General features: G+C 41.2%; 1 protein-coding gene across 1 annotated transcript; it reads left to right on the top strand.

The window, feature by feature from the left end:
- Nucleotides 1–368: 368 nt before the first annotated feature.
- On the top strand, nt 369–4,193 carry LOC121786496 (phosphatidylinositol 4-phosphate 5-kinase 2-like). The gene is made up of 7 exons (XM_042185136.1): nt 369–2,062; nt 2,155–2,320; nt 2,395–2,505; nt 2,598–2,791; nt 2,881–3,011; nt 3,105–3,198; nt 3,490–4,193. Exons 1-7 carry the CDS (start codon nt 732–734, stop codon nt 3,794–3,796), a joined length of 2,334 nt encoding a protein of 777 aa, XP_042041070.1. The 5' UTR covers nt 369–731; the 3' UTR covers nt 3,797–4,193.
- The last annotated feature ends 16,234 nt before the right edge of the window (nt 4,194–20,427 follow it).

Here is a 20,427-nt window from a genome sequence, read left to right as displayed (position 1 = left end):
AAGTTTTGTAAGAAAACCGAAAAGCAGGGGCAAATTCGTCAATAAAATGACAAGTCCTGCCCGTATTCTTCTCATCCGAGGCAGCGCCGCCGTCACTTCACGACGGAGTCAGATACACATACATTTGTCTGGGCAGCTGCCCGTGAGGGTATATCCGTCATTTCGGATACACGTGCATGTAGTGTATATCGTATAGCAGCATAGACGATTGGTCGATGATATTTCACTGCAGCAAAGGTTCCGCTGCGCGGTCCCCGCGCTTCGGCCCGACATGTGAGGGAGTTAAATCCGGGTGTAATCAGCGAGCGTTGGTCGATGATATTTCATTGTTGTATGTATAGGCGTCTCTCCCAATGCCAGCTGAAACAAATGCGAAGCCGGCTAATTTAATCTCTCCTTCTCTCTCTCACACACACGTATTGGTTATTACACACACACTAATTAATTTTTTTTTTCTTTTAATCGTATTTTAATTTTGTCCGGATTGCTTTTTCTGAGTAACTTGTTTATCGATTGATTTCCATTTTCATCTCTCTATACAAACCTGACCTCTTCTCTGCTGTTTGTTCGGATTCCAATCTATTCTCTCTCTCATCTCTGTCTCTTCTCTCTCAAGTCTCACCACATTCCAAATGCTGCCGGAGCTCCAATTTTCTCCTATCCGCCGGCACTAGCTAGCTGGAGCACCAGAATTAAAACAAGCAGAACCGGAAGGAAAACCTAGCTCATCTATGCCATTGACTGAGAAGGGGGGGAAAATGCCGGAGCCACAGGCGGAAAACAGAGTGAAGAAGCCAAGCGACGACGACAATCTAGAGAGAGAAAATCAGAAATCAATCGACGCGATAACGACGACTACGACGCCGAGGTCAGTGCTCATCATTCCGCGGAGCAAGTCTCAGGCGACGAGCCGCCGCGTGGCACCGACTTCAATCGAAGACGCTGGCTCAGTTAGGGTTACGGAGAAGCGCCTCCCCAACGGAGATCTGTACATCGGGACATTCTCGAATAACACGCCGCACGGATCGGGGAAGTATCTGTGGGAGGACGGGTGCATGTACGAGGGCGAGTGGAAGAAGGGGAAGGCCAGCGGGAAGGGGAAATTCTCGTGGCCGTCCGGCGCTACTTTCGAAGGGGAGTTCAAATCGGGTCGGATGGAAGGAACGGGCACGTTTATCGGGCCGGACGGAGATATGTACCGAGGGTCGTGGTGTGGGGATCGGAAGCACGGGTACGGAGTGAAGCATTACAGCAATGGAGATTACTACGAGGGGCAGTGGAGGAGGAATTCACAGGACGGGCAGGGGAGGTATCTCTGGAGCAACGGGAATGAATACATCGGTGAATGGAGAAACGGAATTATTCATGGAAGAGGCGTTTTGGTCTGGAACAACCGGAATCGATTCGATGGGAATTGGGAAAACGGCGTTCCCAAAGGGCAGGGGGTTTTCACTTGGCCGGACGGGAGCTGTTACATCGGGAGCTGGGCGAATGATTTGTGCTGGAGCAACAATACTGCGCAGATTTTGAACGGCACATTTTATCCTGCTCACACCGTGAGAAACGGCGGGGTTGGGGATGAGGGGTGTTTTAGTCAAAAGCCGGTGGGGGAGGAGGGCGTTGTTGCGGTGGCTGGTGGTGGGAAGAAGCGGTCGTCGGCGGACGGAGGGGCGGCGGAGAGGGCTTTTCCGAGGATTTGCATTTGGGAGTCGGATGGGGAAGCTGGGGATATTACTTGTGACATTGTCGATAATGTCGTCTTCAATCAGGATGGAATTAAGCAGTTTAGGAGGAACCCTTGCTGCTTTAGTGGCGGCGAGGCGAAGAAGACGGGAGAGACGATTTCGAAAGGGCATAAGAATTACGAGCTCATGCTCAATCTCCAGCTCGGGATACGGCATTCTGTTGGGAAGCATGCTTCTAACTTGCGCGAGCTCAAGCTGAGTGATTTTGATGCCAAGGAGAAATTCTGGACTAGGTTTCCGTCGGAAGGGTCGAAAATCACGCCGCCGCATCAGTCCGCTGAGTTCCGGTGGAAGGATTACAATCCTGTGGTGTTTAGGTACTTAATAGTTTGCAGTTTTAAGTCTTTTTGTATCGTTTCTTGATTTGGGTTTATTGCTGAATATTCAATCTGAATTTGTGAATCATCAGACATTTAAGGCAGCTATTTCAAATAGATCCTGCGGATTACATGTTAGCCATTTGTGGAAATGAGGCGTTGAGGGAGCTTTCGTCACCCGGGAAGAGTGGAAGTTTGTTTTACTTAACACAGGATGATCGTTTCATGATCAAAACTGTGAAGAAATCAGAAGCCAAGGTTAGTTGCTTTCTTTTTATGACTTGTTAAAGTTTGGAAAATGAAGAAAGTTGATTAATTGTTTGTTCTTTTAGGTGCTTATAAAGATGCTTCCTAGTTACCATCACCACGTCTATTGCTACGAAAACTCGCTGGTGACAAAGTTCTATGGAGTTCATTGTGTGAAACCAGTGGGTGGAGTCAAGGTATGTGGTGGTTGCTGGAATTTAATTGCCGTATCGTATGTTTATATCTATATATGTCGAGTCTAAATTATTTCGTGTTTGTTATCTACTAGACACGTTTCATTATGATGGGGAATTTGTTCTGCTCAGAGTATCGAATCCATAGGAGATTCGATTTGAAAGGATCCTCCCATGGCCGCACGACTGATAAGCTTAAGGGAGATATTGATGAGACCACAACTTTGAAAGACCTTGACCTTGATTATGTATTTAGGCTGCATACAAATTGGTATCAAGATCTTATCAAGTTAGTTTGTACATTTATCTCCTTTTATGTGTAGTTTATTGCATTTTGTCACATTTGCTGTTTCCTAATCTCTTGCATTAAATTTGCAGACAAATTGATCGCGACTGTGAATTCCTGGAGACAGAACGAATAATGGATTACAGCCTCTTAGTTGGCCTTCATTTTCGTGATGTTAGCACTGGCGACAAGATTGGTTTATCGCCATTCCTCCTGCGCACAGGTAAATTGAGTTTTATTCAATTTCTTAATGTATATAGTTGAATTACTTTTATGGAAGACGAAGATTGCTAATGATGAGATATTTGTTTCTCAGGGAAGAGTGATTCATACAAGAACGAAAAGTTCATGCGTGGCTGTCGTTTCCTTGAAGCCGAACTGCAAGACATGGACCGGGTCCTATCTGGCAGGTATGCACCTTGCACCTTACGCCTTACATTATATATGTATTTAGATAACATCACTTCCTGATGGCTGAGATTTGATTTGTTTTATGATCGACATTGTATTATTACTCTTTGATATAATTGGGAGGGCCTTCAAATTGGTGGCAATAAATCGAAGTGGTTGTTGATCAATTGTAATTATGTGGGGTATGTATGTGCCTTAGAGTTTGGTCTTGTTTGTAACAATATTTGCATGGAGTCAAATTTAAGATTTCTGCAGCACATAATTAATGTAGTGTATCTACGGTTTATCAGGAAGCCATTGATCAGGCTAGGGGCTAACATGCCGGCACGAGCCGAGCGAGCAGCTCGAAGGAGTTTGGACCAATGCACACCTGGAGGCTTGAGCAGCCTGACGTCCTCACGCAGTGGTGAAATCTATGAAGTGGTCCTCTACTTTGGCATCATAGACATTTTACAAGACTATGATATTACCAAGAAGCTCGAACACGCCTACAAATCGTTGCAAGTTGACCCTGCCTCAATCTCAGCAGTCGACCCCAAGCTCTACTCGAAGAGATTCCGCGATTTTGTTGGGAGAATATTCCTGGAGGATAGATGAGCACACACGAAAGCTCCTACATTGGATCATGGCTGCAAGAGCAATGCCCGCCTCAGGAGGCACTCGAGGTTGGGGAGGGTTCAGATTCTTGATGGAAGTAAGTTATAAGCCTATGCTAGTGGAGTAGTCCCTAAGATTTTGTACATGGAATTGGTGGGTTGGTTAGGGTGAAAAAATTGGTTGTGGGGTATTTTCTTTTTGAGCCATTTTTGGTATGTGCACAAGAAGATTTGAAAAATAGGCATAGGGAAAGGAGCTAGCTCAACTGTTACCCCAACAAAAAAAGATTCAAATATTGGTGGAGGGATTTCAATAATGAAGTGTACAGATTACAGGGGGAAAAGTGTTACATAGTATTTTATTTATTTATTTATTGAAATATCTCATTTCTTTGTTATAAAAAGCCCTTTACCCCACACTAAGAAGAATGGTTGTTTGTTTGTGTAAATACTTGAAAAGAAGAGAAAGTAAGGTGAAAAGAAGTGCTTGGTGTTTCTTATAATTGTTGCCCACTTTGTTTACTCAAACCACCCATATCGTCACATCTTTCTACAGTACTTGATTGCTAATTATTGTAGATGAAAAAATTGTCATATGAAAATAGGATTTTGTTTTGGGGAAAGGATATATACATATATACTCCTTGAAGATAGCAATATGAATAAGTCTTTTAATGTACTGTTCGCTTTGAATACTTACAATTTTGTCTTGTGAATGTTATTCAATCGGCATGATCCGATACTTAATTTTTAGATTGGTCTTAATTTGTGAGTTACGTATAATCTTATTCTTGTGAGTATTTTTTACTGCTAATCTAGATAGATTCAATTTAATCATGAACTATTAAATAGTATCAAGGGCATTTTTGTCAAAAGGATATGTGGCATCGGTCAAAGTTGAGAGGGATAGGTGGGGCCCGTTTACTGTATGGCTTCTCTTTTGTGGGATTGACATCTCTCGTCCTATACATCAGTCTCTGTCTCCTCTGTTATTTCTTTTTCTTTTTCTGAAAAAGCCTCAATTTATTATTATTATTATTATTATTATTATTATTATTATTATTATTATTATTATTATTTATTCTTCATATTTAAAATAGTAGATGCACATTTTTTGCTTTTGTTATATTGAGATCATTCTTGAAATTGTGACGACAATTTTAAATTTTGATTGGAGTACTAAATAAATTCATAGTCCATATATTCACGGTAAAGTAAAATAAAGTAAAACAAGACTACCATATTTGTTTATTCTAATTTAGTATCCGTCTCTTTTCTTCAAATAAGCATAAAGCTTTAACTATGTGTTAATCTAAATCTTTATATTCTAATTTCCCCTTAATAATAGAAATGGAAAATTGTGCGGTAATTTTCTGTCTAATTACATTGTATGTGTAATTAAAAAGGAAATGAATTAGTACATTTTTAAAAAATATTGTTCAGGTCCTTGCAGTGTTATAAATCTGACTGTCGGTTTACAAGCATTTAACATACTTATTAGAGTAGATACATATAATGTCGAAATTAAAAAAGAGTAAACATATGTCACGTGCCACACGCATAGTTCATAAATCATAATGTTTCCTCTAAACTAAACTGTCTTTGTTATCGACTGTGTACACCAAATCTTGATTTCCCCAATCTTTTAATAATATGAGTAGTTTTTAATTGATTGGTTTATCTTATTATAATAACAATAATAGTAATATTATTGGTGTTTGACAGAATATATCGACATGCCCTAACCTCCCATTTTGCCCCCTCATCTGATCCCATAATATTTTGCCAGCTCCAATTTTGATGCGTTACACAAACTCATAGTAGTATGTGTTTATATAATTAAAATTGATTTGCCCAATGTTGTTTGTATTAATAAAATAATTTGATAACCAATAATTGATTAAATTTTGCACTTAATTCTGCCACCCTGTGGGCACTTGTCCCCTTCATTTAGGTCCCCATATTGATAATCGGAATGCATACCTTCAAATAAAGAAAAAGTGCAAAATATCATATTTGATTAATTGTGTACCTTAAGTTGTGGATGCAACCATCGAGGTCTTATTCTTGGAGTCATTTTTTAGTGCCCATTTTATTGCAGCAAGATAAAGGCGATTCTGTCCCCTTGACTGCCCCCATACTTCGGTCCGACATCATGTGAGGGGGTTCAATCAGGGTACGCAGTAGCCCGTTAAGGGGGAGACCTTAACCCACTGGCTGCCAGAAGCCCATCTCCCAAGGCCTCACACTTATGCCTGAGAGATGGAAGCAACTACACGACAACAGTAGAATTCGAACCCAGGCTCATTGCAGCAAGATCTGTCCCTCCGTTGCCAACTGCGCTACACCCCGTGGGCATTAGTGCCCATTTTATATAAATATGGGTGGACATTTTCCAAAGCAATCATTTGAAAAAAAATATGGGGTCACTTTTGTGTATATATATACTCCCTCTTTCTTTATTAAACAAGCATTAGATTATATTTTCATAACATACATAAAAATATATAGTGATCTCCAAAAATAAAATTCCATCTCAGTTCTCAATATACCTGTGTATGGAGGAGATTATTGTGTCCGTTTACTTCGATTTATGCATCAAATACGAGCAAATGCATTTTAGTGTTTTATATGCAAAATGTGAAGGTGGGAATATAATTACAGCAAAAGGAATCCAATCGAATAGTATCTATTTTCCAATTGCAAAATGTCAAAGTGGGCATTGGTCCGACTCTAGGAGAATTTCTACATGAATTTGTCTAGATGCAACTATTGTATGAAATTTGAGTGGAGTAATTAATTATTACCATCGTTTTATTTAGGTTTGAGACTAACATGATAACGTGTAAAAGGAAAGCACACACTAATTATGGATTAAAGCAATTTTTCCAAAAAGAGTTTGGATAAAACCTTTCGCAATAATATGTGATCGAGTTGAAGGAACTCATCCATTATCTTAATCAAAGGATAGATGTTCAATTCTCGAGTTTAATATGGAGCAACTTAAATGTTAAATCCTTGGGCCAATTGTGTAATACTATTCGAGAAGCACATAAATTAGTGAAATACTCTCTCCGTTCGTGAAATGTTGTCTAGTTTTGCCATTTCGGTCCGTCCGTGAAATGTTGTCCACTTTGCTTTTTTTTTTTCTTTTCCATTTTTGGTAAATGGACTCTACTTTCCACTAACTCATTACACTCGCATTCTATTATAAAACTAATATATAAATGTGGGGCATACATCCCATTAATTTTTCCACTCACTTTTCTTCATATTTCTTAAAACCCGTGCCGAGTCAAACATGGACAATATTTTGCGGACGGAGGGAGTATTAGTCTTGTAGAATTGCTGGTGGATAATTGGTGTTTGAAGAAAAGGATAGAGTTGAAAATGCGATCCTCCAAAGATGAACTGTCTCACCCTCACACATAAGATATGAATTTGAAGATAAAAGAAAAGTGCATTGTATTAATGGAATATATTGGTGAAATTAAGCTGTCATTTTCTTTGCATACTACAATTATTGGGTGATATTTGTATGTTCTTCAAATGGTTTGGTGATTTTATTTCAACAACATGATTGGAATATTTTGGATTTATATTTTCTTACTAAATATGCAAATGTTAAGGCATTGTTTGTTGGTTATGCTACAGTAACATAACGAGATTTATCCGGTTTAAACAATGCGTTTGGTGAAACTATGATAACTATCATGGTTTTATCGTGTCTACTCGAAACATAGCATGTTCATGTGCATATATGATACTCTCTTTATCCCTTTTAGTAGAGACATCTCTTTTAGACACGAGATTTAAGAAAATTGTGTTAAGTGAAAAAAGAAAATAAAATAGAAATGAGTATAAAATAGAGAGGTGAAGAGATAATAAAGCAATAGAGGTGAGATATGTCTTTTTTTGCCAAAAAAAATGATCAAACTACAATATGATAGTTCGGAAAGAATACGAGGACGAAGGGGTTGAATTTGCACTTTATGAGGTATGTCACATCAAATTTTCGCTAATAGGAATGAAAAAGGGTGTTAATTTTGTAAAGAAAATTAATGATATTGTAACACTTAATAAAACACCACGTTAACTGGAGAAAACTAATAAGTATTTTGATACAAAGATTCATTAAATAATGGAGAATTGAATTTAAGGAGTGCGATCGAGTGGTATCAAACTCGTCTATCTTTAATCAAATAGTAAAGGGATTGATCCTTACCTTTACATATAAAACAATAATAATAATAACAACAATAACTACTGTTTTCTACAATTGTCTGACAACAAATACAGATATTGAACTAGTATGTAAATTAAACTATTACATACAATGAAAGTATTAGCTGATTGTTTGGCGCAGGTTAGACAAATGTGTTATATTTAATTAATTATTCATATTGCGGGTATTCCGTAACGTTAGCAAAGAAAGATAATGTTTTATATTTATATGGTAAAATTTGCCTAAATTCAATTAAAATTAATTAATACAGTATAAAGTACTGTAATAAGTAATATTGTAACTTCATATTCAATTATAATCAGTACACGCCAGCCACTGACCCAACACAACTTATTTGATGTTTAAATGAATGAAATCGTGTCGTGTTAATATTTCATTTTATTAACTACGTAGGTTAAAGTTTAAACATAATTAAGGGCCACTTAACTAAAAATAATTGAAACCAAAAAGGTTTATAAATATAAATTGATCAGATTAAACTTGATGGATAATATATACTAATGCATGTAAATCCAATTAAAACAAACTTTCCAATTAAAACAAACTTTCATATATGTCAAAAGTAAAACTCACGAGCATATATAGTCCAACTAGATCAAAGTCCAAATGAAGTTTTTAAATTAAAAAGAGTGTTTCAAATGACCATTCTAATCTTTTCCGCTCACAAGTTTCACTAAATAAATTCAAACAAACTTTATACCTGACCATAAAATTTAGCTGCTTTTTTATAAAAATTACTAACTTGTATCCATGAATTATAATTAAATTACTGAAGTAGTTAAACAATTTATATATTTATTCGTAGGGGCAGTGGCGGACGCATAAAATTTTGTTAGTAGGGGCTCTACTATACTACACGTTTTGTGCTTAAAAAGAGTCTCTTTTAGCTATTTTGGTTGTTCGAACAAAATTAGTTCAGTTTGACATTTAAACCTGTAATGCTCCCAAAATCTCTATATTTAAGAGATAAAAAAGTACTCCTTTCGTCGCATTCAAGATGTCCACATTCTTGAGTAGCATGTGCTTTTAGGAAGTATTATTAGGTGGAATAAGTAGAGGAAAAAATAGTTGAATATTTTAATTACGAGAGAAGAGAAAGATTTATTTTCAAATATAGAATGTGATCAATTTTAATGGACAAACTAAACAAGAAATAAAAGAAGTATAAATATATAATCTCTCTTGTGTCCATTAAAAAGGAAAGAAAAGGTGGAAACCTATCATTTATTAAAATTTTGTGTCCAACTCCCTAAATACAAAATAATACACGGCACATACAAAAAAAAGAAACATCTTGTTTTAAGCAAAAAGATTTAACATTTAAGGCCATCCACAACGCTGTTCCTATACCGTTCCTTAAACTACTATTTGAGGGCCCACTGTACTTTTTTACTCCATTCCTTAACTAAGGAACGGAACCTGCAACCCTTCGTTCCTTAACCGTTCCTTAAATTACTATTCGTTCAATTTCATTTTTTTTTATTTCCAACCCAATTCAATTTAAATAAACACACTTTAATAAAAAATAAACACACTTTATTAAAAAACACACAACATTAAAAAAAATTCAACTTAAACTTAAAAAAAATAAAAAAAGCACACAATTAAAATCCTAAAAACATAAAAAACACAAAATAAAAAACACACAATTAAACGTGGAAAATAAAAAAACTACTCCGCCGGCGAATCATCATCCGGAGGCGGTCGAGGTTGAGGGGGAGTCGGAAGGCCAAGTTGTGCTGCCATATACACAATTCCGTTCCACCAGGCCGTGAATTGGGCGTACGAGAAGCGGGAAGTGTCTGCCATTGTGGCGGTCATGTACGCCACCATAAGTGTGTCCGAGCCTCCCCGCGAGCCCGATCCCGAGGCCGACTGGCTTGATTCGCCTCGGCCCTTCCTCGCTCTAGCCGTCTTCGCCGCCTTCGTCCTTTGCGGCCGACGGCGCCCACGGCTGGATCCCCCGTATTCGTCGGGCGTTGGATCCCCCGTACCCCCAAACACCTGCGGTGTACCCTCGCTGGCCTCACCGGTGTCACCAGACGAGTAGTGGCCGCTCGCCGTGTGCTTCGTGCGCTTTGAGGTTGAGCCCGAGCTCGAGCGGAAACCGCCGGCCCACCTTTCCTCGTCCTTGACGAGCTGCCAAATATCAACATATTTGAACTGTAGACCGGTGCCCTGGTAGAAGACGCGCAAAGCCGCCCTCAGAATGTCGGCGCCCGAAGCTCCGCTTTGGTAGTTCGCCGCTTCGGCCGAGTAGATGCCGCAAAATTTTTTGACCTGTGCGTCGACTCGGCCAAAGTGAGCACGGAGCATTGTATATTTGCGCTTTCGGGCCCCTTTCGGCTTAGTCTGGTGGTAGACATCACGGACCTTTTCCCAGAAGCACTTGGCGGCTTGTTGGTTCCCGACGATGGGATCGTACGAGACGGTGAGCCAGGCGGTGTACACCGCCTTAGTTTCTTCGTTGTTGTACGGATGCCGGCCCAGATCCTCCAGTTCCTCCTCCTCCTCCTCGGGTGCCTCAGACGCAGCCCTAGAGCTTCCACCGCCTCGGCTTCCTCCCTGGGTGGGTTCTACGGGGATATCCGCCCGAATCTGGGACAAACCCTGAGAAAGCCGCGAGCCGGGTGGTCGAGCGTAGGCATCCACATCGAAAGTGGGTGGTTGGTACCCACCCGGCGTCGCCGACCCCTGGGTGCCCGGCGTCGACGACCCGGAACCACCTAGTGTGTTGTACATGGTCTCCCAATCGCCGAACGCGTTGAGATCCCACCCACCGGAGCCGCCACCGCCGTAATTCCCGTCGCCGGACATTTTGTGAAGGAGATTGAAATAGAAAATTGGAGAGGAATTGATGTTGGTTTAGGAAGAGTAGATGTGTAGTTGTGTGTGAAATGTAATAAATTAGGTGTATTTATAGAATAAGAAAATAAAAATAAAAATTAAAAAAATTAAAAAAAAAGTTAAAAAAGCGGTAATATGACCGTTTTTAAAAAAAAATTTATAAAAATATATTTAAAAAAAAAATTATTGCGTCATCGCTGACGTGTCCCACTCGCGGGCCGGCGAGTGGGAAGCACGCACGAAGCGGGGAGCGCCACGTCGCCCGAGCGCGTGGCGGCACAAGCCGTGCCGCGTTCCGTGCCGTCGGCACGCGGAACGGAATGGGAACGGAATGGGAGCGGAACGGTGCGCCGCAACGCGTTCCGCGGCGAAACCGTTCCGTCGGAACGGCACGCGGAACGCCCGCGGCACGCGTTGCGGGTGCCCTAAGAAGTACTAAAACATGAACCAATAAATGAACAACACCTCATTTCAAGGCGGTCAATGTTTTCACTATTCAGACGTAAGCATTAAAATAGTATTAAACTATTAATACTAATAATATACACGTTTGTGTTTTTAAAAAAGAGGGCCATCGTCTTCCTCAACCACATACAACCATTTTTGCTCCATTTTATCTCTGTATGTTTTATTTTCTTGATTCAATTCAGCCCTTTTTACATTTCTAATTCAGATCATTTAGTTGTCTGCTGCAATAACTTAGCAAGGGCTGAAGATCATTTTTAAATTTTTTAGAAATTTTAGAAGTAGAAAAATTAAGAAAATGAAATTTTGGGTGAGGGCTTAAGCCCTCCCCTCATTACACTTGTGTCCGCCCCTGCGTAGGGGTGTGATCCGTTGCTAACTTGCTAATTTATCAACATAATGTATTACAAAATGTCAATACGGTGATAATGAAATGTCAACATAAATTTAAGTTGATATATACATTATGTTGACATTAATATTTAAATATCAATAAAAATATGTGTAGACATTTTAATGTAATCGTATTGTCATTTTTAATATACTATATTGATTAGTTAACAAATTAGCAATTTAAGAAAAATTAACATTATAAGGTCATCCACTACGATGTCTCTATACCCTCTCTTAACCGTCCCTTAAACTACTATTTGAGGGCCACACTGTACTTTTTTACTCCATCCATTAACTAAGAGACGGAACCTGCAACGCTCTGTCCCTTAACCGTCCCTTAAATTACTATTCATTCAATTTCATTTTTTATTTTTTTTCCCACAAATTCAATTAAAAAAACACACTTCATTAAAATTAAAACAACATTACAACTTAAAATTCAAAAAAATAGAAAAAAGACATAATTAAAATCCTAAAACAATAAAAATGACATAATTTAATTTTCTCCGCTAAAGTTTTCCCAAATGTGCTCAATTAGATCCTCTTGGAGTAGGCCGTGGGCGCTAGAGTCGCGTGTCCTTGCCCGAATAGACAACCGTTCTTGTATAGACGGATGCGCTCCACTTCGCGGCGGACTACTTCGCGGCTTCCTCCCGGTTACGGTGGATGTACGTCCGGGAGCGTCGTGGGGGCGGCGCGGCTTCCTCCGCCTCCCGGCGTCGATCTTCTTCAAGTGATTGTTCCATTATTTGACGCATTTGGTCAAAAGGATTCATTAGTTTGAGTTGATTTGAGATGGAAATTGAAGTGGATATAGAGAGGATTTGAGAGGAATAGATGTGTGTTTCTGTGTGAAATGAGTATGAAATATGAGTATTTATAGAATAAAGAAATAAAAAAAATTAAAAAAAATTGAAAAACGGGAAAAAAAAAACGGTAACATTACCGTTTGAATTTTTTTTATTATTAAAATTCGAATTTTAAAAAAAATTGAATTATTGCCTCATCGTGACGACGCCCACTCGCGGGCCAGCAAGTGGGCGTCATGCATGCATCGGGAGCTCGCCACGTCGCCTCGGCGTGTGGCGCGACGTCGCGTCCCGCGTAGCGTGGTCGCGGGCTACGGGACGGCATGGAGACGGGCTAGGGACGGAACGAGTCGCTGCAATGCGTCCCGCGGCGGTTCCGTCCTTCCTGAACGAAACGCGCGCCCGTCGCAAGACGTGTAGTGGATGCTCTAACACATCCTTTATTCGTAATTATTTATGCGTTGTAAATATACATCGTATTTGTACATGGTGAACTTCTGTGTCCTCTCTTTCTCTCTCATTGGGTGGTTCATGCTTTTATTTCCTCAATGAATGAGTTTTCAGGGTTGTCTGTATTGCAAATCAGGTAATACAGTATAAAATGAGCATTTAGAAGATCTTGACTTGATATTTAAGTGTTGTAGTGCAGTTGTGACAGTGCACCCATCTATCTATCATTCAATTTACGTTAATTTACTGAAATTGGGCCACTCAAATTATACCCTATTTCTTTATATTTTCGTACAATTACACTTTTGTCTTAAATATTAGCCGACAATGCAGATTATACCAATTTAGTTATTTTACTGCACACATCATTTAATGTGCCTTATAAAAAAATGTGCCTTTTTCAGCTTTAAAGTATTTTGGGATTTTCAATTTGCTTGCTTAATTGGTTCTTTGAAATTCAAACTTTGAATCTTGAGAGTTTCCCCAGTTTGTTACCTCAAATTGTAAAAATCATGGATTAAATATACCCGGTCAATGGTTTTGACCAAAGAATAAATGTGACGAGACATTTAATTTTATGAAATTAAATGATATAGCGTCGTTCTACATTTTACGTAGATAAATGTAGTATATTCACTTTCTCTAATCCGATTTCCGGTGAGTGAGAAATAGTGGATTAAAGTTGGGCATAATTAGCTTTTAATTAAAGCTTTAAGTGTGAGCTTAGAGAATAATTAACTAAGTATTAATTATCCCACATTGGAGAAGTAACACATCTTTTAATGTGTTTAAATAAAGTGACTTTATGTTACTTAATAATTATAGTGGATTAAGATGGGTGAAAAAAGCCCACACGCGCGCACACGCGCGCGCCGCCGCCGCTGCCGCCTGCCCCGCCCGAGCCCGAGCCCGTGCGCGTGCTCGTGCTCGTGCTCGTGCTCGTGGGCGTGGGCGTGGGCGTGGGCGTGGGCCTCGGGCCCGCGCGGGCCTCGGGCCCGAGCCCGAGCCCGATCTCGATCTCGATCTCGATCTCGATCTTGGATCTTGGCAATTGGTCTTTGGGCTTGGGGCTTGGCCCAAACTATTCTTTTTGGACCACCGCCGAGTCAGCAATCCAAGTGGCTTGACACGTCGTCAAGTGAGGCACAGTCACGGGTGCCACGTGAGAAATCCACACGCTCCACACACGGATGGCACACTCCTGCCACACGCCTGTAACCGACGTCGGTTACGAATTGGCCATGATGAGCCTTCAATGGCTGGTTGACCCTGCATGGTGGCTTGGCCTATAAATAGGCTAGCCATACCACTGCATTAGGACACAACACATACAAGCATTCTCTGCATAAGCTCTCTCCCTCTCTCTGCATTGTCTTTCTGTCGAAGCTCTGCTCTCTCCTCCATCCAGTTCGCCGTAGCTCTAGTGATTGTGGTGCTGCATCAATAGAGACGTAGCCGTTTTACCTTTGGGGACGACACGCCAAACCGAAGAGCACTACCGCGGCGTATCTCGTCTTGCGGGAAGAGGCCTCCTCGACTCGGCTAAACTTAGTTCACGGTTCTTTGTTTCGAATTCTTACGTTGTAATTTCATTTAGTTCAGTTTCTCATTTTCTTTCTTTTGGGTTGTATTACGCCCGGTTTTGCTATCTCTTGTAATCACCAGAAACCAACAATCGCAAGACGAGATAACTTGCCTTTGAAGGATTTTGGACTCTAAATTGAACCTAAGAACTTTCGAAACATTAACACCTTTTGCTGGAGATGTCAACGGAATCCAACACTGCTGCTGCCAACGCCATTCCCTCAACCATGGCGACCACTGGACCGATCAACACTTCATCGGTTCCCTCGATGATGCCAACTCCCGGCTTCCCAGCCGCTTCATCCACTGTCCCTTGGGTTTGGGACAACCCTTACGGGGCGTCCACTGGTTCCACCTTTGGTGGTTCGGTTGGTTCCACTTTCAGTGGTTCCTTCGAGTCCTTTAATGGATCGAGTGCTGGGGCCTTCGGGTCTCACACGGGTGTTGGGACCTTCGGGTCTCACACGAATGCTGGGGCCTTCGGGTCTCATGCGGGTGCTAGTCCCTTCGGGGCTGGTACGACCATGGCGGGCTCTATGCCCAACATGAATGGTGGGGGCTCTATGCCCAACCATGTTGTTGGCTCCTTCGGGGGCAACGGAATTGGTTCCTTCCAAGGACCAAGCGCGGCACCTTTGGCACCAAGAATGATGCCACCTGCCGAGAAGCCACCAAAGTTTGGAGGATCTGACTTCAAGCGGTGGTACCAGAAGATGTTGTTCTACTTGACAACATTGGGCGTCGCCAACTTCCTCACGGAGAACGAGCCGCCCGCACCAAGCGACCAAGAGACTAGGCTCGAAGTCATGGCAGATTATGAAGCTTGGAGGAAAGGAGATTACCTTTGTAAAAATTTCATTCTAAGTGCTTTAGATGATAGTTTGTACAATGTATACTCCAATGTAACCACATCTAAACAAATGTGGGAAAACCTAGAAAAGAAGTATAGCATAGATAATGCTGCAGGGACGGAGCAAGTTGTAGCTTCCAAATTTATGGACTACAAAATGGTCGACTCTCGATCCGTCATGGAGCAAGTCCAAGAGCTCCAAATGATCATCCACTCATTAGTGGCTGAAGGGATGACCTTGCCCGACAAATTCCTAAGGTGCACGATCATTGACAAGCTCCCTCCAAGTTGGAAGGACTTCAAGAGTTATCTCAAGCACAAGCGAAAGCAGATGACCCTTGAAGACTTGATCGTGAAGTTGCGCATCGAGGCCGAAGTGCGCAAAAGTGATCAAAAGGCTAAGGGATTCACCCCAAATGAAGCCAAGGCCAATCTGTTGGAGCGGGGCGGACCCTCCAACAAACGCCCTCGCCCAAACCGTCCAAATGACAAGGGGAAGGGAAAGCAGCCTTCAAAGAAGTTTGAAGGCGACTGCTACAAGTGTGGCAAACAAGGCCACTTTGCAAAGGACTGCCGCAGCAAGAAGAAGAAGTCGGCTGCCCACGTCGCTGAGAAGGAGTTCAAAGACTGGGATGAAAACGACCTCATTGCTGTGGTCACTGAAGAGGTCAACCTTGTTAACAACAACAATGGTGACTGGTATATTGATACCGGCGCTACTGCACATGTTTGCTCCGACAGGAGCAAGTTTGCCTCCTACACTGCTGTCGAAGGGAGGAAAATCAACATGGGGAATCAAGCATCGTCCGAAGTCCTCGGCGTTGGCAACGTGATTCTCATGATGACGTCTGGCCTAACTATCACGTTGAAGGATGTGCTGCATGTCCCGGACATCCGCAAGAACCTAGTGTCAGGATCAATACTAGTTAATAAGGGGTTTAAACTTGTATTTGAGTGTGATAGGTTTGTCTTGTATAAGTTTGGAAAATCCCTCGGAAAAGGTTATGTAACCGACGGGCTTTTCAAGCTTAGTGTAGCAACTCGCAGTGTTGCAAAGCCATTGGCCAATAATAATAAAGCATCTACTTCCTCTTATTTGACCGAGTCTTCAAATTTGTGGCATTGTAGATTGGGACATGTAAATTCAAAAGCCATTAAAAGATTAGTGAATTTAGATTTACTAAAGGCTAATGAAGTGGATAATCAAGATAAATGTGAAATTTGTCTTGAAGCAAAAATGACTAAGTTGCCGTTTCACTCGGTTGAACGAAGCACAAAACCCCTTGAATTAATTCACACGGATGTATGTGATTTAAAGATGGTGCAAACTAGAGGTGGTAAAAAGTACTTTATCACTTTCATAGATGATTGCACAAGATATTGCTACATTTATCTTTTAAGAAGTAAAGATGAAGCAATAGAGGCGTTCAAAAATTATAAGAACGAAGTTGAGAATCAACTTGGTTGTAAAATCAAAATGATTCGAAGCGATAGAGGAGGAGAATATGTAGCCCCGTTTGAGGAGTTATGCAACGCAAGTGGTATAATTCATCAAACAACTGCTCCATATTCACCACAATCTAATGGTGTTGCAGAACGCAAAAATCGAACTCTAAAAGAGATGATGAATGCACTGCTTCTAACTTCAGGATTACCACATAACATGTGGGGGGAAGCTGTTTTGACAGCCAACTATATCTTGAATAAGATCCCTCTCAAAGGAAAAGATGTCACTCCTTATGAGTTGTGGAAGGGAAGGAAGCCATCCTACAAATACCTCAAAGTGTGGTGGTGTTTGGCAAAGGTGATGGTTCCTCCGCCCAAAGAAGTTACAATCGGACCTAAGACGGTTGATTGCATCTTCATTGGATATGCACTTAACAGTAGTGCATATCGATTTGTTGTTCACAAGTCTGAAATATCGACTATAACAGTGGGGACAACAATTGAGTCAAGGAATGCCGTATTTCTCGAAAATACATTTCCTTGCAAACACAAAGAAAAGGTCGTAACCAATTCTGAGACAAGAATTGAAGAAGAAGCCACTAGATCTAAACCAGTGGAAGAAGAAGCCACTTGTTCTAAATCAGCGGATGCGGAACCTGAATCGCGCAAGCGTGCAAGGCCCGATCCTAATGATACAGTACTAAGACGTGGTAATAGGGTCAGAACACCAAAAACATTTGGTCCTGACTACATTGCTTTTATGCTAGATGAAGAACCGACATTTATAAAAGTAGCTTTCGATGGCCCAGGCGGGTTGCATTGGAAAGAAGCTGTTCAAAGCAAAATTGATTCAATTTTGCTAAACCACACGTGAGTGTTGGTTGATCTACCTGAAGGTGCGAAACCTCTGGGTTGTAAATGGGTACTTAAAAGAAAATTTAAGGCCGATGGAACAGTGGATAAGTATAAAGCCCGACTAGTAGTAAAGGGTTTTAAACAAAAGGAAGGACATGACTTCTTCGATACATACTCACCTGTAACGAGGATTACTTCCATCCGCGTGCTTCTCGCGATTGCTGCATTGCACAATCTTGAGATTCACCAAATGGACGTAAAGACTGCGTTTCTAAATGGTGAACTAGAAGATGAAATCTATATGGAACAACCTGAAGGGTTTGTAGTACCTGGACAAGAGAAAAAGGTCTGCAAACTGGTTAAATCCCTCTATGGATTGAAACAAGCGCCATTGCAATGGCACTTGAAGTTTGATAATGTGATGCTATCAAATGGGTTTAAAATCAACGAGTGTGACAAATGTGTCTACATCAAGAGCACTAATAACGGTCATGTTATAGTGTGTCTCTACGTTGATGATATGTTAATCTTGGGTAGCAACACTCAAGTAATTAACGATACAAAGGCCATGTTAAAGAGAAACTTTGACATGAAAGACATGCGTCTAGCCGATGTAATTCTTGGAATGAAGATTCTAAGAACGAATGATGGAATCATCTTAACACAATCACATTATGTTGAGAAGATATTGAATAAATTCAAAGCCTATGATGGCGCGCCGGTTAAAACTCCAATTGAACTCGACGTTCACTTGAGCAAAAACAAAGGCGAGCCCGTTGCTCAAGAAGAGTATGCACGGGTCATCGGGTGCATTATGTACTTGACTAATTGCACTCGACCTGACATTGCTTATGCCGTGAACAAGTTAAGTCGTTACACGAGCAATCCAAGCAAAGAGCATTGGAGAGCTCTTGTGAGGGTTTTGAGATATCTAAAACATACTCAAAATCATGGGCTACTCTTCTCGAGATACCCCCCGGTACTTGAAGGGTACTGTGATGCCAATTGGATATCTGATAATAGAGACTCACTTTCGACAAGTGGATACGTCTTTACTATTGTGGGTGGTGCTGTATCGTGGAAATCCACAAAACAGACATGTATAGCCCGATCAACAATGGAATCGGAGTTCATTGCCTTGGATAAGGCTGGTGAGGAAGCCGAGTGGCTTAAGAACTTCCTTGAAGATATTCCATTTCTGTCTAAACCAGTGCCACCAGTGCTAATCCACTGCGATAGCCAAGCGTCTATTGGAAGGGCAAACAATGGTTTCTATAATGGTAAGTCTCGACATATACGTCGACGACATAACACCGTGAGACATTTGATCACAACTGGCGTGATTACAATTGACTATGTGAAGTCAATAGATAATCTAGCGGATCCGCTAACCAAAGGGTTAAACCGTGATCAAATGAATAAGTTGCTAGAGGGAATGGGTTTGAAATCCACAAACTAAAGAATTATCATAGTGGTAACCCAACCATGATGACTGGAGATCCCAAGAACTTGGTTCAAAGGGACAACTAAGCTATGAGAGTTCAAGAGAAACACTCAACTATATCTATTCCCTAAGAGCAATAGAGTGTTGGAGAACTTGCCTTGTGGTAAAGGCTAAGTCTATGACTTTTAATGATTCTTAAGGATCTCAAAGAGATGGAGTTCTCAAGGAGACCAAATATGGCAAGGTACTTGACCAAGAATCACCTATATAAGTGCGAAGTGTGGTCGCTTCATAAAAAATACTTATGAATCCAAAGTGGTGTCCAAGACCGCAATGGACACAAAACGTGAGAACGGATGAGGTCGAGGTGTTTAAGTGTTAACACCATTGTCTCGGTGCACGCCGTGGGGGATTAGTTCAAAGCATCGCGCTACTAAGCCGCCTGTGTATCCGATGGTGTCGACTATGGAGGGTTCAAAGTCAACAACTACCTATCCTTATGCTTATATACCTCTCGAGGGTTGAGCTTGTGTCTGCATGCATATGCATTTGGCTATTTCCACTCATGTGGGGGATTGTAAAAATCATGGATTAAATATGCCCGGTCAATGGTTTTGACCAAAGAATAAATGTGACGAGACATTTAATTTTGTGAAATTAAATGATATAGCGTCGTTCTATATTTTACGTAGATAAATGTAGTATATTCACTTTCTCTAATCCGATTTCCGGTGAGTGAGAAATAGTGGATTAAAGTTGAGCATAATTAGCTTTTAATTAAAGCTTTAAGTGTGAGCTTAGGGAATAATTAACTAAGTGTTAATTATCCCACATTGGAGAAGTAACACATCTTTTAATGTGTTTAAATAAAGTGACTTTATGTTACTTAATAATTATAGTGGATTAAGATGGGTGAAAAAAGCCCACACGCGCGCACACGCCCCGCCCGAGCCCGTGCTCGTGGGCGCGGGCCGCGGGCCCGAGCCCGAGCCCGATCTCGATCTCGATCTCGATCTTGATCTCGATCTCGATCTCGATCTCGATCTTGATCTCGATCTTGATCTTGATCTTGGACTTGGACTTGGATCTTGGATCTTGGCAATTGGTCTTTGGGTGGTCTTTGGGCTTGGGGCTTGGCCCAAACTATTCTTTTTGGACCACCGCCGAGTCAGCAATCCAAGTGGCTTGACACGTCGTCAAGCGAGGCACAGTCACGGGTGCCACGTGAGAAATCCACACGCTC

Source organism: Salvia splendens, chromosome 2 (genome assembly GCF_004379255.2).
Source record: "Salvia splendens isolate huo1 chromosome 2, SspV2, whole genome shotgun sequence".
Taxonomy (NCBI): domain Eukaryota; kingdom Viridiplantae; phylum Streptophyta; class Magnoliopsida; order Lamiales; family Lamiaceae; genus Salvia; species Salvia splendens.
The sequence above is the reverse complement of the archived record's forward strand: the minus strand, read 5'-3'. Positions and strand labels throughout refer to the sequence as shown.

Coding starts and splice junctions, on each gene's coding strand:
- LOC121786496 (XM_042185136.1), top strand. CDS start 732: ATGCCATTGACTGAGAAGGGGGGGAAAATGCCGGAGCCACAGGCGGAA. Junction 2,506..2,597: donor AACCAGTGGGTGGAGTCAAG/GTATGTGGTGGT, acceptor GTTATCTACTAG/ACACGTTTCATTATGATGGG. Junction 3,012..3,104: donor GCCATTCCTCCTGCGCACAG/GTAAATTGAGTT, acceptor TTTGTTTCTCAG/GGAAGAGTGATTCATACAAG.